The sequence below is a fragment of the Montipora capricornis genome, chromosome 1 (genome assembly GCF_036669925.1).
Source record: "Montipora capricornis isolate CH-2021 chromosome 1, ASM3666992v2, whole genome shotgun sequence".
Classification (NCBI taxonomy): domain Eukaryota; kingdom Metazoa; phylum Cnidaria; class Anthozoa; order Scleractinia; family Acroporidae; genus Montipora; species Montipora capricornis.
Genome location: NC_090883.1, coordinates 21,075,503 through 21,094,844, shown reverse-complemented (window position 1 = coordinate 21,094,844; position 19,342 = coordinate 21,075,503). Strand labels below are relative to the sequence as shown.

Sequence of the window (19,342 nt, the reverse complement as noted above, 5' to 3'; positions counted from 1 at the left end):
CCTCCAGAGGAGATTTATCAATGAAAAATGTTCTAAAAAGCTCTGAGATTGGAAAGTAAAATCGGTTATCATGCACAGTATGCCTAACCCCTACCTTAATGCTAATCATTTTAAATCTGCACCTAGACTTACAACCATTGGGGTTTTATCAAATACTCATGAAAATTTAAGCTACTCCAATGTCATCCACTTACCTTCAGGACCAATTTACTTGCAGATATACATATACTTTCCAATAACTGATGGATTTTCATTTAATATCTTTACTTCTTGCAATTTCAACCTGCTATCAAACTTCACCTGCAACACATCTATGCGGCTTAAAAAATTATGGGGAAACTGGATATAAAACAGGTTTCTTGGTAACGGGTGAAATGACAACTGAAAAATCAAAGTTCTGAGCAGGATTCGAACCTACGACTTCCGTGGCACCAAGCACTCCAGCGAGTTCTATTAGCTCAATGGGTAGAGCAACCGACCAGTGTTTTGGAGATCAAAGGTTCGAAGCCTGCCTAGGACCCTGATGTTTTCAGTTGTCCTTTCGCCTGTTGCCAAGCAACTTGTATTGTATTCCTCTCATGAGCGCATTTCACCTTTCAATCATTTGATGTATTTTTTATGTGGAAACTATTCCTACAAATTTGAAACAGCTCACTGTTAATGGCAGAAGGCTCGCCTTCTTCACTCTCAGCTTAAGCCTTTGCCTGTTTCATACGAACATCTTGCAATGTGAACTATCTATTCGGGTTGGGTACGCTGCGTGATAGCTCTACTATGATATACCTGTTCATTAGTTTAAAGGATCGCTCTTTTTCCCCCTTTGTCCCATTCCTTTAATTGCACGTGGGCAGCAGCTAATTCGAAAGGTACGCTCCTGTGGCTGCTGTATAGTCATTACAATTGTGCAGGTGTAATCTAGTCACTTTATATTGAATGCTTATATGTGTACAGCCTTTAGGTCTGGATAGTAGCAGGGATATCGATATTTTAAGAAACCACACAACACTTTTTAAATTTAAAAACCTGTTTCGACAGAAACTTCTGTCATCTTCAGTTTAAATTACAAAGTACAGAGTTGAATATATAGTGTGAACCAAAATGCTAATTAGCTGTAAGAACAAAAGGAAACATGACAATGTAAAAGATTACAAAGAAAGTTTTAAATTAACGTGATAAAGTTGATGATTAAGTGTAGGTTTCTCCCATTGAATATGAATGGCTTCTTTTATCTTAAGTAGGAAGGTGGTAGAAGGGTGATCTAGGATGTTAAAACAATCATGAGAGCACAAAGTGCGGCAATTCTCAGAATTCTGTAGATGTTTGAAGACGTGCGAGGTCCTATCACTGAAAGTGTGCTCACGTACGCGCGTGAAAAAATGCCGGGTAGTTTCGCCGACATAGCAGGCACTACAGCCCGCACACAAAAACTTGTCTACCACACCCGCACGGAGCCCACTGGGGACCGGATTCTTCACACTGAACATATTGCTGATTTTAAATGATGAGAAATCTAAGTTAATATCAATATTATTACAATAACGTGTAGCAAAAAGGCGAACCTCTTTCTGCGTGATAAAAGAGAAAGGACCAATATAAGGTAATTTAAAGTAAAAGGTACGTATAGTGTCAGAGACGGAAGCCGGGGGATTACGGCCATAGCGAGTAAGTGTGAGGTAGCGATTAATAATATTTTCAACTAGATGGACTGGAAAAAGATTCTTCTGAAGGATTTTGGTAAGCTTCGTGATGTCCTCGTGAAAACCCAATTAAGTGTTGTTGATCTTGTAGGCTCTGTCAACAAGCGTGCGAATAAGACCCAGTTTGTAAGAACGCGATGTAAAACTAAATTAATTAGTCAAAAGGCCCGTAAAGGTTTTCTTACGGTAAACACGGCTTCCGTCTCTGACTACACTCACCCGGACGATAGTACTTTACTTAATTATGACATGACTCCTGGTTTCAAACCATAATAATAAACTTGAACTTAAAACTTTACGATTCATGACTCACTCAGCCTGGAATATTTGTTTTCAGCACCGATAACATTGTGGCCACATCATTGCTCATAAACTCGTGGGACATTGGCGATATAGATGGGATATGGATCGGACTCACAGATGCCGGGCAAAAAGGAATTTACAGGTGGACCGATGGAACGGATGTAGATTACAGCAGCTGGCTTCATGGTCAGCCTGACGAGAGAAACCCCTCTGGGAGCTGCGTTAGCGCTACCCTTCAGCGTGGTCAAATGAGTTCGCTGTTCTGGAAAGATGTCAACTGCACTCTTGAACTTCCATACGCATGTTCAATGTACTCAAGTAAGTTCTTCAGAACAATTTTGAAAAGCTCCGGATGAATGTTAAACGATAATGACGCTGGAAACCCAGCGAAACGGACCAATATGATTGCCACTATGCAGTTGCAATCCATTGCCACGTGCAGTCTCGTAATTTCATTGGTACTTGAGGTTCATTTGTTACTTATGTAATAGCAGCCCGGCTAATCGTTCGACATGCTTGCGTCCGATTGAATGCATGAATGCAAACTATCTATTCGGGTTGAGTACGCTGCGCGATAGGTCTAATATGATATACCCGTTCATTAGTTTAAAAGGTTCGCTTTTTTTCTCCGATTGTCCGTTCCTTTAATTGTACGTAAGCAGCAGCCAATTCGAAAGATACCCTACTGTGGCTGCTGTACAGGTATTACAATCGTGTAGGTGTAATCTAGTGACTTTATATTACATGTTTACATGTGTACAGTTTTTCTTCTTTCTTTTTTCCCTCCCAGAATTGTGCCAATGAAATTATTTAATTTGATTTGATTGGGACTAGAATCTGATATCCCTGTCGTGATTAACCAATCATGCGATAGTGATAACGTAACCCTGCCGTGATTACCTAATCATGAGATATTCATGACTCATCATAATTAAGTAAAGTACGATCGTCCGGGTGAGTGTAGTCCTGAGAAGGACTGTTTGAGATGACATTGACTGAGGTTTCGACAACCTAAGCGGAAGTCATCTTTAGAGTCGAGTGATTTGTGTAACGTCAGTAAATACTATAAAACTCACTGTTTAGTCTTCACAGCGAATTACATCTAGGCTCAACAGACAGTCGACCAATAACATCACGAATAAGTAGACCAATGATATTTACGACCGGAGTTTTTATATTATCTACTGACGATACACAAATCACTTGACACTGAAGATGATTTTCTCTCAGGTTGTCGAAACGTCAGTCAATGTCATCTCAAACAATCCTTCTCAGGACTACACTCACCCGGACGATCGTGCTTTACTTAATTATGACATGACTCCTTGGTTCAATCCATTTACGATTCATGACTCACCAGCCTCCAATTTTTGTTGGCCACATATGATGGCCACTATGCAGTTGCGATCCATTGCCACATGCCTCGTGATTCCATTTGTTATACGGTTGCTAATGTAATAGAAACGTGCTGAACATTCCACATACGTGCGTCCGGTTGGATGCATGAAGGCATAGCGAAACGTTTGAATCATCTCTCTTTACAATCATCACACTGTATTTTTTGCCTCAAAGCCATTTCCACATTGGTTGATTGTGGTTTAGATTGTTGGCCATGAAGGCTACACCATTTTGGTGGGTCGTTAATTAAGCCTCGGGTTTTGCTGGCCCACATGTTAAAGCGGTTATCATCTACTTCTTTGAATGTTGGGAAACATTGGCGCATTTGGACGCCCGTGCAAGATCAACACTGAGCTCATGTGGGAAGACATGCAACGCTGCTTTTCGTTTTGTTGATCGATTTGATACAGACGTGGAATAAAACGTTCAATGTTCACTGGAACAACGGCTATTATAATTATGTTCAATTTTAAATTTGCTGCACCTAATTTGGGCTACTACAAGGCCCTAGTTTTAACTGCTCTGTTTTTCGTGCTTCCATTGGTGGGAGATATTTGTTGGCCAAGTTTAATCGTCTCATTATCATGCTGACAAATTCTTGGTATTACATTATTTTTTTTCTTTCACATTGTCATTTTTTTTAGTCTTTGATACAGATAAGTTCAAAAAAAAAAAAGACAAAAAAAACAACATCAACTACAGCAGGCAGTCTTTGGTGGATCGTAAACTTGTTACTTAAGCATTAAAAAAAATCTCAGAGTTCTGTTGACTAATTGCGCAAACACGAAACATGACGAATTTTCATTTATCTTCCTTTCCAGTGCAAGTCAAGGGTTATAGTTTGTTTAATACGACTGATCCTCGATTTGAGATTTGTCTTGTTTGTAAAGTTTGTTCGTGTTCGTTAGTTGGTTAGTTTATCATCGCTATTTTTTTTCTTTTACCAGGCCATGGCCAGGCTTCATCTCCTCCTCCAACGACAGGTAACTGGCCACTGAGGTTTACAATATAACAGACTTTTTCTCCTAATTCGAACTATGCTGATCCAGATTGTTAGGTGATTTGAAGATTTTCCTAGAATCATAAATGTATCGGGATTCATGTCAAGAAAAGTGTCATCTGCTTTTTGGCGCAATTGGATACTCCCTTGACTCAACCTTGGCCTTCATTTTTATATCATGTAATACTGTGTCAAAGATTTGCGGCTCTTTCATGTTCCTTTAGGAAACTAAAGCAAAATGGCAGAAACAAACCTATTTTGAGACTGGAGAAAAATTTATTTATGCTAGCCAACCTATGCAATTCGTTTTACTAATATCAACCAGTTTTTGTCAAGTTCTTTTGCAAGTGGTTAAATAGATTTAAAGAAGTGAACTTTTTCTCTTCTGTATATACATAAATTTTCTCAGTTCCTATGGTTCCGTGTCCATTTGGTTGGATGTACATGTCGAATGGATCTTTCTGTTACAAATTGATGGCACAGAGGTATGTAGCATCTTAAGTAGTGTGGCGAGTGGAGTTTTAAGGCATGGTGTAGGCATAAAATCTGTTTTAGAAAACGGGTTGATCAAGCCGGGTAAATCGACCCCCGTAAGAAATAAGTGAGAAATGACCTTTAACCCTTTGTTAAAGAAAATTAAAGTATTATGGATTGTCAATATTTGTGCATAAATAGCGGCTAAAAATATATTTTTTAACTAGGCACACTTAATGCCATCGGAATCAATGAACAGTTTTCTTTTTATTCAATTAATTTATTCGCATATTGGTTACACCAATTCCAAAGCTCCTCATTCCACCTCCTAAAAAAATTGCTACCGCTAACGATACCCTGCTTACACTGAAAACGTCACCTCACATTTGTTTCTTACTGTGCTGAATTTTCTCTTACTCTTTTGATGAGATCAAATTTTCCTGTTTTGCTCCTCATCGACCACATCGTCACCACAGTTTCTTAGAAGTTCATTGCGTAGGCGATGTTTGTGGAAAAAAAAAAAAAAACGTTTACTGGTTTGCTTGCGTATCAAGCGCATGTGACAATAATTATTATAACGCATAGGTTTGAGTTAAATGTGACACATCTATTTTGGTTTCAAAAAGCTATAATCTGATCTGCATTGAACGGGTTCGTGTTATGTACTAGCAACCAAATTAAACCAAATCATAAACTTCTTTAGCGACTATAATGCCTTGATTAACTTTCTCGTGTAGCAAGACTTGGACTGCTGCCAGAGACGCCTGTAGAGCCTTTGGTCAGAATTCCGACTTGGTCAGTATACAAAGCCTTGCCGAGAATAATTTTGTTGCCGACATTGTAGTTAATGGCTCGGCTGCCGCTTTTGCAGTCTGGATTGGATTGAGTGACCGTGGAGTACTTTATGGTATGTACATGTAGCATTGTTATTCATCTCTTTTAAAGGGATTTCGAGGAATAGTGTATTTGGGATTTGGTGTGGGGATGGCGCAGTGGTGAGTGCACTCGCCAATGTGGCCCAGGTTCAACTCCTAGACTCGGCGTCATACGTGGGTTGCGTCTGTAGGTTCTCTACTCAGTCTACACCGAGAGATTTTCTCTGGGTACTCCGGTTTCCCCTCTCCACAAAAACCAACATTTGACTTGATTTGAGTTAATTGTTAATTTCAGTTTACAACGTCGCCAATTAGAGCTCCAGCGCTAGAACGACTGGATACTTAAGTAAAGTTCCTTTTCTTTTAATTTTTTTACAACTTTATTGTACTTCTTAAAGCATCTCTGCGTAATATATTCAAGAATCAATAGAGAGGGTTTACCAAATAGGACTAAGGCAAACGAAATGCAAAGAGCCATGCGAACTATCGCCACATAAAAGCACTTCAAGTACCGGTTCCAGTTTTGAGAAGACTAAAAAATCGGAGACGCGGAAATCGATGTCGGAACAAATTTCTGAAAGGTCAGCGCTCTCAATTTCGCGCCATAAGGTCGGAGGTGGTCATGGTACCGTATAAGAGTGAGTTCAGTTCTACTAACACAATTGGACCGCTGACTCCTTGTTTCCTATGAGTCAATTTGTCAACTCAGCGCTACTTGCCTCATTAAAGTCTTAAATGTGTATTGCTTATTAATGTAATGAAAATCTAATAATTAACTATCTTATGCTTCTCATTCTCAAACGGAAAAATAAAGGCTATTGTTTCATGCATCGGTACCATCTAACCTTGTTATTTCAATTACAGAGAAAAGGGGGGTTTCAATAACGAAAAAAGGGTGACCCGCACGGGAACACGTCATCCCCATTCGTATTTTATTTCACAATATTGACTATATAATTATTAGACAAAGCACAAAGGAGGATTTATCCCTTAATTTTAGAAAAGAGAGTCGTTGGCATGCAAACATTGCATGAGTCCATGTTAAAATAGGTCGTTAACTGTGTAACAAGTCCACAGATAGTGTACAACTAGCTACCAACCCATGACGTGTCCTGGGACATTCTATTGAGGCCCCAGTTATAAGAGAGGGAGGGAAGAGAGGAAATTTGAGTGAAGATGCTTCTGAGCTTAAGTGTTTTCGCAATAAAGACAGAACTGGAATAACAGTAGAAAAGATCGGACTCGACATACTAGTCCAAAGCACGAGGCGCCTAGAATGTAATTGGATGAAGTGCATGGTGTGACGTTCTTGTGAAACAAGGTTGCCCTGTAACAGAGGAAGCCTAAGCTCAAATGCATATTTACTTCGCAGAGGTCATGGTTGTCACATTATTTAATTTTTAATGGTTTATAAATTGGCTTTAAATGGTATGTGATTATTGTAATATAAATGATATACGGATTCCTGACTAAGAGGACAGAACTATCTCTATTAAAGGTCATACATGGAGTGACAAAAGCCCTCTAAAGTTCACACGATGGACCCCTCAACAGCCAGATAGCCACCACGGCCAACAGCCATGTGTTGAGATGTACTCTACTGGCGAGTGGGGTGATACCGGCTGCTATTCGATCAAAACATTTATTTGCAAGATGCCTCGACGTAAGTTGAATTATCTGCTATATATTTGCCTCCAGTACAATACAGCTTACCAAGTTACCAAATTTCAAAAGCGATCTTCACAAGAGGGAATGGGTTTCAGGAACAGCTTTACTTCAGCTGTAGGAGTTACGTTCGTTATGATGCGTTATCCAAATTCACGTTCAAACCGAGTTTCCTCAACCTTTTTTTTTTCTGTTTTTTTTTTTGTTTGTTTGTTGTTGTTTTTTGTACAAAACAATGGTGCAAAGTAGAAAGTAAAAATAATATACAAAAAAAAAAAAAAAAGAAAAGAAAAAGACCTTTGCAACACAAAAAGTAATTAGTTTCTTCCGATTACAAGTCGTAGGATTGTAATGTGAGAGGAATGGGTGGAAGCCTTCTATTTTAGGACATTGACTACGTGTTCTACAGGTCCAAATGTAATGCCTCGCGACCAAAAATAAAAAGTAGCGACTCTTGTTTTGCATTAATTGAGGCTTTAGACCAACAACTAATGATGGTAACAAGTCCAGCGTAGGAAAAGCTTTGTCACGAATCATCCATTCCTTAAAAGCTTCCCAAAAACGGGACGTTACAGTGCAAGTCCAGAGTAAGTGAATGAGTGATTCCTCTTCCCGTTGACAGAAACTGCAAAGATCGTTATCAATAAAGTTAATTTTTTTCAGAAAATTATTGGTGGCTAATCGCCTGTGAAAAAGCTTAAATTGAAATGCTAGAAGTCTAGAGATTTTGGTACATTCGAAGGGTTTTCGATACACGGCCACAAAGTCAACAGTTTCGTTTGGTTCAATTTTGCAATCTGCTGACCACTTCATCTGACTATTCAAGGGCTGTTTTCTTTTTTTTGAACAAGTTTTTGGTATAGTATTCTGTTTGGTTTATTTTCCATCAGAACTTTTTCACACAACGTATTGTAGTCCGAAACTTCGCTTAGGTTTTTCCCATTGGTTGTTTCCCACAACTGCTTTATAGCCGAGATGACTCCAAGAAAAGACAGAAAACTTGGTTTAAATCTATAACGGTCTTTAAATTCTGAGAAAGATAAAAAAGTGGACTCGTTAACCATTAAATCGCTGACAACCTGAATTCCCTTAGTAGCCCATAGTGCGTAGCATATTGGTTTATTTTCGACTCGTACAAGAGAATTGAACCAAAGAGGATGTGACCGTAGCTGGGTGACAGACGACATACAATCTTCAAAGGTAACTTCTGACCAAATTTGTAGTATTTCTTGTAGGAAAACGTCCAATACTTTGCCAACTTTTAACAAATCTTTTTGACTTAGATTACCCCTAAAAAAGGTAGCACCACCGAGATCTTGCAGTTGCAGGTAAAAAAAAAGTTTTCATTTTGCATGATTATTTTGGTCGAGGTATTTCTTAATCCAAGTTGCCTTCAAAGCCTTGCTAAAAATCTTTACATCAACCATCTTTAGTTCACCCTGTTCATAATCACTAATCATAGTATCACGCTTAATTTTGTCACCTTTGCCGTTCCACAGAAAATTGTAACAGAGGTTATTAAATTCGTTAACTACTCTTTGATCTGTTGGCAAAGGTGAGAGAATATAAACAAGTTGCGAGATTAATAAACCTTTTTCATACAGTTATTTTACCAAGTAAACTAAGTCGACGCAATTCCCAACAGCCCAAAGTTGCCTTAAGTTTTGTTAGTTTTTCGTTAAAGTTTGCTTTCATCGTTATTACCGGGTCAGTTGACAACCATACACCCAGAGTCTTTAGCTTGTCCCTCATTCATTTCAGTTTGATTTCAGGGCAAAGTTTCTCCTCGCTATTTGCTTTACCACCAATCCAAAAGGCTTCTGTTTTTTTACGGTTTAAACGGAGGCCAGATATTTCGCTGAAAAATTCTAATGTCTTCAGAGAGGTAGTGGAAGACTTTTGTGATCCATCTAAAATGAGAGTGGTGTCGTCAGCGTACTGGAAAATTTTATTTCGCGACCGTTCACTGTTATTCCTTTGATCTCGTTATTTTTTCTTACTGCTTCCGCTAGAACCTCCACACAAAGAATAAACAAATAAGGAGAGAGAGGGCAGCCTTGTCTAACCCCTCTTTCGAGTTATTGTAAAATATTTTAATCCAGTTGATAATGGTCGGGCCAAAGTTAAATTGTCGAAAAGTTTTTTGTATGAACGACCACTCAACTGTGTCAAAAGCCTTTTCGAAATCAAGGAATAGCAATAGTCCAGGAATGTTTTTAAAGGTTGTGTAGTTAATAGTGGCATCGATTAGTCTAATATTTTCTCCAATAAATCTGCCTTTAAGAAAACCAGTCTGGTCGTTATCGATAATTTTAGGAAGAACACGTTTCAGACGAATGGCGATAGCCTTGGCCGATATTTTATAATCACAATTTAACAAAGACGTTGGACGCCCATGTTTGACAACGTAAAGTTCAGTGTCCTTTTTGGGGATAAGTTTAATAATGCCTCGTTTTTGAGATACGGAAAATTGCCTTCCTAGATAAGCATAGTGAAAGGAGTTGAGCAGGTAGTCAGAAATGTTGTTCCAAAAGATTCTATAAAATTCGGCCGGTAAACCATCGGAGCCCGGTGTTTTATTGCATTCCATTTCGCTAAGTGCCTTTAAACATTCCTCTTTCGTCAAGGGGCCCTCACAAACATCCTTTTCTTCGTGGTTTAGTTTCTTATGTATTGATTCGCCAAAAAAAAAAAATGATCATTTTTATCATCACAAGTGCCAATTTTGGATCAGTAGAGTTCTCTGTAAAAAGTTTCGCACTGATATAATATTTCCTTGTCTGTTGTCACAAAACTCTCTTCAGCTTGCTTTAGTTGAGAGATGGTTCCTTGCTTATGATGCCTTTTTTCTAAATTTAAAAAGTATTTGGTGTTCTTTTCACCTTCATTGAGCCACCTGCATCTGGCCCTCAAAATTGAACCTTTCGTCCGGTACTCAACTATTTCTTCCAATTCCCTTTCTTTAATCTCTAAATTATGGAAAGTATCAGCAATGTCAATTTCGTTGTTTTCATTCTGAGTGTCGATAAGGTGTTGCAAGGTATTAAATTCCTTCTCGAGTTCGTCTTCGCGTCGTACGGTTTTGGCTCTTTTAGTAGTAGCATACTTTATCGAATGCTTTCTAATTTTGAGTTTAATCATCTCCCATAACAAGGCGTCGTTCATAGTTTTATCATGTCGATATTCCTCGTGAGTTTCTTTAATAACTACTCGAGTTTGGCCTATATAATCATTTTCATTCAGAAAGGAGGTGTTAAGTTTCCAGAAACCCGGACGTCTTGGATTGGAATGTAGAGCTATTTTGATGTCTGTTAGTGAATGATCTGTTTTATAACCGACAGAAATACTAGGACTCGTAAAATTACACATGAGACTTTGGCTTATGAGGAAAACATCAGATTCTAGTCGGCATGAAATTTCAGGTTTTTTTCGGCGCCCAGTAATAAACGACTATCCGGATTTAAGACTCTCCACGCATCTAGAAGATGTTCCCACCTTTCTTGTCACCGGTTACATCTAAAACAAGGTTAAAATCTCCACCAAGGAAAATATCGTCGCACTCAATTGCAAAATCAAGCAAATGAGCGAAGAAATTTTCAAAGAAGCTTAGATCGTCGTCATTTGGCGCGTATAATGTAGCTAAAGTAATATACTTTTTATCTGTCTCAGTGTCGCAAATAATGTATCTACCGTTTGGATCCGAGAAGGATTTTTTAATTTTAAAATCAAAGGTGTTATTAAATAGGACAGCGACTCCGCTCTGATTACTAGCAAGGCCACTAAAGATGGTTTTATATCCACAATCTGCAGACCACATGGGATTGCTTTTTTCAGAACAGTGCACTTCTTGGAGCATATAGATTGAATATTTTTCTTTCTTAGCCAATTAAAAACTTCTCGTCTCTTCAAGCTATCCCCCAGTCCTCTCACATTAAGAGAACAAATACTGAGATTCATTGTTGATTTCAAAAATAATGCGTGTTGCAAGCTGGGGAGCCATATTACTAAAGGGATTGGAGTGTGACAAAGTAACAAAAGATCCAAATTGAAAAGAAAAATAGCGCGAAAAAAAGAAAAAATAACATATTTCAAAAAAAAAAGTAATGAATCGGAAAATTACAAAAAGAACATTAACATATATAATAGAAACCATTGTAGAGTGGACTCTTGGCCTCTTCGATTGTTATTCGTGAAAAAGGGTTCATTAACAGCCATTTTGAAAAACTAAGAAAAAAATATGCAAATTAACGGGGTTTTCTACCGTTGAAAGAAGAAGAGAAAACATCACAAAATATTGTCATAGAAAATCTGGAAAATTTTGATAGTTGTACTTTTCATTGTGGATGAATAAAAATCTTCCGACAACTTTAGCATAACGTATTCCATGCTCATCCCACGCTTTCAACATTGCTTTGATCAAAATTTTGCGCTCTTCCTGAATAGCTTTAGCAAAGTCCTCAGTTATATAAGCGTCCGTATGGTTACCTGAATTTTTAATCTTTGACCTATTTTTCCAGACTTCATCGTGGTACTCACGGCTTACAAATCTTGCTATTATCGGGCGGCATCTTCTTTCGGCCTTTTTGCCAACTCTGTGGACCGCATGGAATCGAATGCCGTCTGTACCGATTCCCAGGTCGTTGTCAATAATGTTGTAAACAATCGCTTTGCAGTCTTCCCCATCACTTTCGTTGATGTTATTGAAACGCAAGTTTTCCCTTCGAGTGTATTGTTCGAGTTTTATGTTGTTTTCAATTTCTACGTTTAAACGTAGCTCTAGGTCGACAACTTTACTGCGTAAGGCGTCTAATTCCGCGGTTGTTTCCTTCAAATCTTTATCTATCTTTTCCTTCAGCATTTCAACATCTCCTTGGGCCGAGTTCAAGCCCTGCTTGATTTCTTTCATCTCATGCTCATTTTTTTCAACGTCCGATGTAAATTCATACCTGAGTCTATCCATATCAGAACGTAGACCTGCGAAGCCCGCCTCCATAGCTTCCCTCAAGGCATCTACAGCGTCCTTGACTTGGTAGGTCTTGCTGCCATCAGCCGACATATCCTCGCTATTACCAGACGAGCCCGAACCTCTTTTGGAGCGTTTCCTGTCCATTCAAAAAAGAAAACACCTAAGTTTAGACGTAGACCATTTTTAAATACATCGAAAAAGAAAGAAAAACCAGTCAAGAATGGTTCAGAACTTAGCAAAAGAACCCATTTTGCAGAGCGTCAGGAACCTCTTCCAGGCGCCATGCCGGCTAGTCCCAGTCAACCTACCTTTTTTTTTTTTTTTTTTTAATGAAATTTAAACTAAGCCTACATTCTAACCTCCCTGTCGCTTGTTTAAAAGAAGGGTGGTAGCTGTTTACATAGAGCTAAAATAGTCGCAGTCATTTTGGAAGATAACCTTTTCGATGTGCTGGTTTTTCATTTTTGCCATGAAAAGCGTTTTCCTATGATCGTTTTCCTATGACAAGCTGGAGATTAGTAGGAAGTAGGCAGGGAGTAATTCAGTGCACGATGGTGCATATAGGTGGCTTACACTGAAGTTAAAATATATGAAACTCGATGGCACTTTATAATTTTATCTCGTACAGCTCCTTCTTTTTCTTTAACAGCCCGGAAAGTAGTGACATCAGCTCCACCTTTAGACACTGCTATGCAAGGTGAGGTCCTAATGAGACATTCGGTTAATTTTACAGTACTTAATCATTTATTCAGTCAATCACTAAACTGTTTATGTTCTTTGAAAAGTGACCAGTAGCTCACACTAAGAACCTGCCTTTCTAAGGGATCTTAGGAGTCTTTCGTTTTCCTTAGCTCCTGGCATTTGCCCTCCTGAATGGATCCTTTGGAACACAATGTGCTATTATTTTTCAAATGGCTCCCTTTCCGGTAAAAAGACCTGGCAAGAGGCCCTCCGGGAATGCCAGAAAATAAGAGGTGGAGATCTTGTCAGTATTCATAGTGCTGCAGAGAACAGTTTTATCAAGTCAAGAACTAAAATGTGAGTATGTTTCTATTCAATGTGAATATTTTCAAAAGATTTTTCAAGAGGTATTGGTGCCAGTCATTGCGCTGCAGTCTTGGTACTAGTTTGATCTATATTTGAACAGTTCCCGAGTAAGGTTTAATACATCTGGGTGTTGCGACAGCTTACGCAAGAACCAGATCTATGAAATCTCCACGGCTGTCAAGTTTAGTGTTAGCGCATGGATCCAACATTGACTTGGGAGTATGTTTTTCTATTTAACGCAAAGCTAGTGAGCTATGCTTCAACGATAATAAGTCCCAATTTCTGGATGAAATGTCTGAAGCGCCTTAGACTTGTATCATTGCATTACATAAGTGTCAACCGCACCCAGAACGTTGTTCAACCATTTCTCAAAAGATGATGTGATTAATCTCGGAAACTGTGGCTCAAAAATGTCGGCTGGGATCGGTTGCATTGTACGTCGTCCACAATTTACGGTTTTATCCACAAAAGGTCGTACTCTTGAATCAGAAGGATAACCTTTTAACTGACCTTTCCCTCGTTCTCTATTACCTTTATTACATGTTTTTTTTTTCTTTTCTAGCTAGACGACGACGGTCAAACGTTGTTAAGCAACAACACAGTTTAAGACAATTTTTGTTTTTTGAGTGAGATTTACGACAAAGAAGCAAAGAAGCGAAATGTTATCAATGATTGAACGATAGGAAGTAAGTTAACTCACCCAGTTTATTATTTTTTTTTTTTGTCGTTTCGATCCTTTTTTTTTCTCTTTTGGGACGTGGTTGTTTGAGAGGCTGTCTGAATATTCCTAAAACGAAATCAAGGCTTGACACATCGAATCACGGAGAAATGTACTCGAAAGCGTTTTTCTCGCTGAAAAGCGAATTTGCTGCGCAGTTTTTCCTTTCAACAAAAAGAACATAGTTCGTGTTTCTCCCTGTCTGATCAGCTTGCTGAAAGCATTATCCTTTCGGCACAAATGAGAGACATTCCGTTCACGTTTCTAGACCATACAGTTGTCCACTGATGCTTGTGCGCGTCTTTTCGACTACGGGACTGAAGTTAGGGATCCTGCCAGCGCGAAAGTGCCACTTACCCCTCCGGTACACAGTCGAAAATATACCACTTTCGCCACAATCCTCGGAAATATGATGACAACACAACGGATGGCGCCAGAAATGTTTTTTTTCCCTTTGTTTCGGAGCCCTGCAATCATGTTTCCTATAATTAATTTAACTAGACGCTCTATAAAGCGTACACTGGGTTGCCTGAAATACGTGTTACAACAACAGAAGGCACTGAATTGGGTGGTATTGAACTCCAGGGTTCCAGTTAATGTTTTCAAGTGGGGGGTCATTAAGACCATTTGAGGGTCACCAGCAGAGGCCCTTTGGCTCACACGTTTACACCTTTAATTGTTTTGTAATGTCCCGTCCCATTTTGAGGTCTTTTAGTTTTTTAATCTTTGGTAATAAATTCAGTTTAAAAGATAACAAAACACGCTCTTGAGAAAAATTCACTCGTTTCTTCTTTAAATAAATAGCCTTCAAAAAAAATAACTGCAAATTTCTCTGACGGACGTTTTCCAGCATGTGATGCATGTCTTGCAGTTGCCCTAAGGAAACGTTTATTGCACACACTAAGAAAGGACTGAAGATGTTGTTTCCGCTTCATAATTCCTCTTCTTGTTAGTCTAATCTGATGCCAGGTCCAAACATTGTTTAGCTTTACGTTCGCACTAGAAAGTACCGTAAAAGCCAGGAGTTAACAGAAAAACACAAGCCAAAAGACAGTTGAGACAGTTGTAAAGGCCGATTCAACTAATCGAAGAAAATTTTCCATAAAAACTTCAAATCGCGATGTTTCTTTTCGAAAACTCATGTTATGGACAGCCAGATAAATAAAGTTCACTCACCTACTATTTTCCTCGTTGTCCTGATTGATTTGCTGGAATTTTGGGACGATTCGATTTCCTGTTCAGATCACACGCGTCGTCACTTACAATATATAAATAGACTATTTACGACGAGTGAATGTTGTGCATAATCGGGCACGTTTGCACGTGTGACCCGTTATAAATATTTTATTTTCACGAAATGTTCCCGAATCGTCAAGTATCACCACAGAAGACAAAATCATCATTCTAAAAGCTTATTCTAGGCAAAAAGTTGGTCCTGGAGGTAATTTTGAGAGTGGAAATCAAGTTTATGGCTGACGGGAATACATATTCACGAGGCCGTATGGTATATTTCATTAAGTTAAAACAACAGAGAGACGCTAACCTCATTTTGACAAGAAAATGCTTTACTATTGCCATAAAAACTATCCAGTTACGCTTGCATATTACACAACATGATGAATTCATAAAGGCCACCTTTTCCAGCGAAGTATTTTTTGAAACAAACTAGCCTTCTTTCAAATAATGTTTGACTAACAAGAATTAGTGAAATTCCAATTGTTACCAGAAGACTGTGCAGAATTGAGACAAATGAATATAAATAAACCAAACAACAGAGATCACAGATCCACTTAAGTTGTTTAGTTCCTTCTCTGTCTTTGTTCAACCCATAAGTTACTAGAGAATTTTCCATTTGATTTCAGTGTTGTAAAAAACAACACACTTGGTGCAAGATTTGAATTACAGCTCACTTTGATTGCGGCTCGACGGGCGAAAGAGTGTTGTCGAAGTCCATTACTTGTCGCTTTTAAGAGTCCAGATATTTATTTTTCACCGCCTGTCTTGTTTATCCAGTTTAAGTTCCATTCTTTAGCTCCATAAGGGTATATTTTGTTTAAAGATCCACTAAAACGCCACTCACGTTACAATGACTTTCGACGCCATTGCAGGTGAATTAAATGTTCTCCTGTGTGCACCAGAGAAATCTGCGCATTACCCCAGCCCCGTCAAACCTAGCAAAATACGCGCAGAAGACTCAATGCAAAAAGACACTACTTAGCAGGGAAGTGACAGGCTAGACTTTTCATGACACGGAAAAAAAAAATTAAAATTAAAAAACCGAGAAATATTACGCAATTTCTGACTGGGATTGCCATACTGGCAATCCCAGGCGTTGTTCCCTTGTTGTCCCCTTGGAGTGGAAACCAGCAAAACTAACGACAGTACACAAAAAAGATGACAAAACGGATAGAGATAATTATCGTCCTCTCTCCATTCTCAGCGTGCCAAGCAAGATCTTAGAGTTGATGACGAGATTGTTGACCATGTGGTAAATTCTAATCGCCTGGTAACAGATAATCAATAGGCATATCGCAAGGGCTATTCCATTGAGCTTCTTGTCGATTTAACGGAAACCTGGAGGCATGTAATAGATACTGGTTATGTGGTGGGTGTGGCCATCATTGACTTCAAGAAAGCCTTCGATTGCGTAGATCACCGTGGGGATCCTGCTAAAAAAAGCTTCGATATCAATTTGGAATACGCGGCTCCTTATTAAACTGGTTGACGAGTTACCTTACATCCAGGTCAAAGTACACGGTCTTAAATGGACGAAGATCTAACCTCTGCTCAGTGTCTTCTGGTGTCCCCCAAGGGAGTGTCATGGGACCGACTCTATTTACTTTGTATACAAGCGATCTTGTAGCGCCCATCCAGTCCGGGACTGTTTATATGTACGCCGACGACACCACCATATTCTGTATCGGGAAGACCATAGACGAAGTGGCCGTTGCGTTAAATCAATCCCTGAAAGAGTTGTATGCTTGGTCCGTAAAGAACAGGCTGACACCACACCCAAAGAAATCCGAATGTATGCTAATTTATAGAGGATCGTTTACTGGCCCTCTTCCACCCATATATCTCGGTGGTTACACATTATGAAGGTTTTAAGTCTTATTTTATTACATAATTATACTACAATTATTGTTTATGTATCTTATTTTCTTTTTACTTATACACGACCCCAAAAGCTGCAAAGCTTAAATACTTATCGTGTTTAAATAAAGGTTTTACTTACTTACTTACTTACTTACTTACTTACTTACTAATAAAGTTGCGAATTTGACTGAGCTTTTGACATGCTGAGATTCAGCACAATCGCGTCAAAGCTAGAAATTCCGGTCCTTCTTCTGGTTAATCAACGAAAATACGTTGTTCCTCCTTGTTCTTTTTGGTTAAATTGAAGCAAAAGTTGGATCTTAACCTTTTTTCCTTCGCGAGCGATTCATGACTCTTTTTTAAAGGACTGTTTCAAAGGTCTTCTCTTAAGTCACTAGGAAACGTCGACGTAATTAGAAAATCTATTTTTGTCACCGAAGGTGTTTGCCTGTACGGTGTCATTTTTTGTGATGATCAAAAGATTGTGGCGTTGACAAACCAAGCTTACAATCTGCGCTTGAAAAGGACTGAGAATATTCATTCGCGGTTGAATGTCTTCTTTTGTAAACGGAATAAGCAGTTGTGATTGTTTGGATTCTGTATGCACTGGTATTTGTACCTTTTCTTTGGCTTGAAAGAGCTGAAGCATATACTTAAAATATGCCCTCTTAACGTAAACTTTAAAAATTACAACGTACAGGCAAACACCCTTCTTCGTCCGGTCAGAGAAAATTGTCTTTCTAATTATGTCGACTTCGAATAAAAAAAATTAAATAAAACACTTCAGAAACAGTCCTTTAAAAAAAGTCATAAATCGCTCGCGAAGGTTAAGATCAAACTTTCGCTTCGATTTAACCATAAAGAACAATGAAGAAAAACGTATTTTTAGCCCGATTTACACTACAGAAAATTTTCGGGACGGCTTGTGTGAAATTGGCACGGGTGCCTAAAAAGAGCTCGGCAAACTTTGTTTACACTACACCATTTTTACCGTATCAAAAACACCGTGCCAAAATTTTTGGGCCTGGGTAAGTTCTCTTGTAGACATGAGCAGTTCAATTATAATCAAGAACGTCTGCGTGATTTTGGTGGAGAATGAGCAGCCATCTTGAAATATACGCCAAAAAAAATAATAACCGCTAGCCTATATGAATTAAGGCTCAAATTTGGCCCTTTAAGGTGTTTACACTACTTGTTCTATCCGAACCGTGCCTATTTTTTCAGCGCCCGTACAATTTTTACACGTGCTCGGACTACCTCGCCGAAGGTCCCAACACGGGTGAGAATTTTGGTTCGGCACGGAAGAAATTTGGTACTGACAGGTAGTTTACACTGCAAATTTTATCCGAGCCGAATCTTTTTTTTTCGGACCCGTGCCAATTTCACCCGAGCCGTGCCAAAAAATTTCTGTAGTGTAAACCGGGCTTTTGTTGCTTAACCAAAAAAAGGACCGGAATTTGTAGCTTTGATGTAATTGTGCTGAATCTCCCAGGATTGTCAAAAGCTCTTTCAAAATCGCAACTTTATTAAAGTAATGATAGGAAACATACTTGCAGGGCGCCGGAACAAAGGGAAAAATAACATTGCTGGCGCCATCCATTGCGAAGTCGGCACATTCCCGAGGGTTGTGGAGAAAGTGGTATATTTTTGACTGTGTACCGGAGGGGTAAGTGGCACTTTCGCGCTGGCAGGATCTCTAATTTCAGTCCCGTAGTTGAAAAGACGCGCACAAGCATCGGTGGACAACTGTATGGTCTAGAAACGTGAAGGAAATCTCTCTCTTTCGTGCCGACAGTAAAATGCTTTCAGCAAGCTGATCAGACAGGGAGGGACACAAACTATGTTCTATTCGTTGACAGCAAAATCTGCGCAGCAAACTCGCCTTTAAGCTAGAAAAATGCTTTCGAGTACATTTCTCCGTGAATCGCTGTGTCCAGTCTTGATTTCGTCTTAGGAATATTCCCACAGCCTCTCAAACAACAACGTCCCTAAAGAGAAAAGAAAAAAAAAGGATCGAAAAGACAAAGCAAAGTTTAAAAGGTGAATTATCTTACTATATTTCCTTCAATCATTGATAAAATTTCGCTTCTTTGCTCCTTTGTC

General features: G+C 38.9%; 1 protein-coding gene across 1 annotated transcript in view; it reads left to right on the top strand.

Moving 5' to 3' along the window:
• LOC138023388 (macrophage mannose receptor 1-like) overlaps positions 1-19,342 on the top strand; it is a 204,130-nt gene that overhangs the window by 109,413 nt on the left and 75,375 nt on the right. The window contains exons 13-19 of the mRNA XM_068870416.1: positions 2,035-2,318; positions 4,346-4,381; positions 4,808-4,883; positions 5,610-5,779; positions 7,246-7,410; positions 13,028-13,075; positions 13,230-13,416. Of these exons, the coding sequence (XP_068726517.1) occupies positions 2,035-2,318; positions 4,346-4,381; positions 4,808-4,883; positions 5,610-5,779; positions 7,246-7,410; positions 13,028-13,075; positions 13,230-13,416 (966 nt within the window). The remainder of the gene's footprint in view (positions 1-2,034; positions 2,319-4,345; positions 4,382-4,807; positions 4,884-5,609; positions 5,780-7,245; positions 7,411-13,027; positions 13,076-13,229; positions 13,417-19,342) is intronic.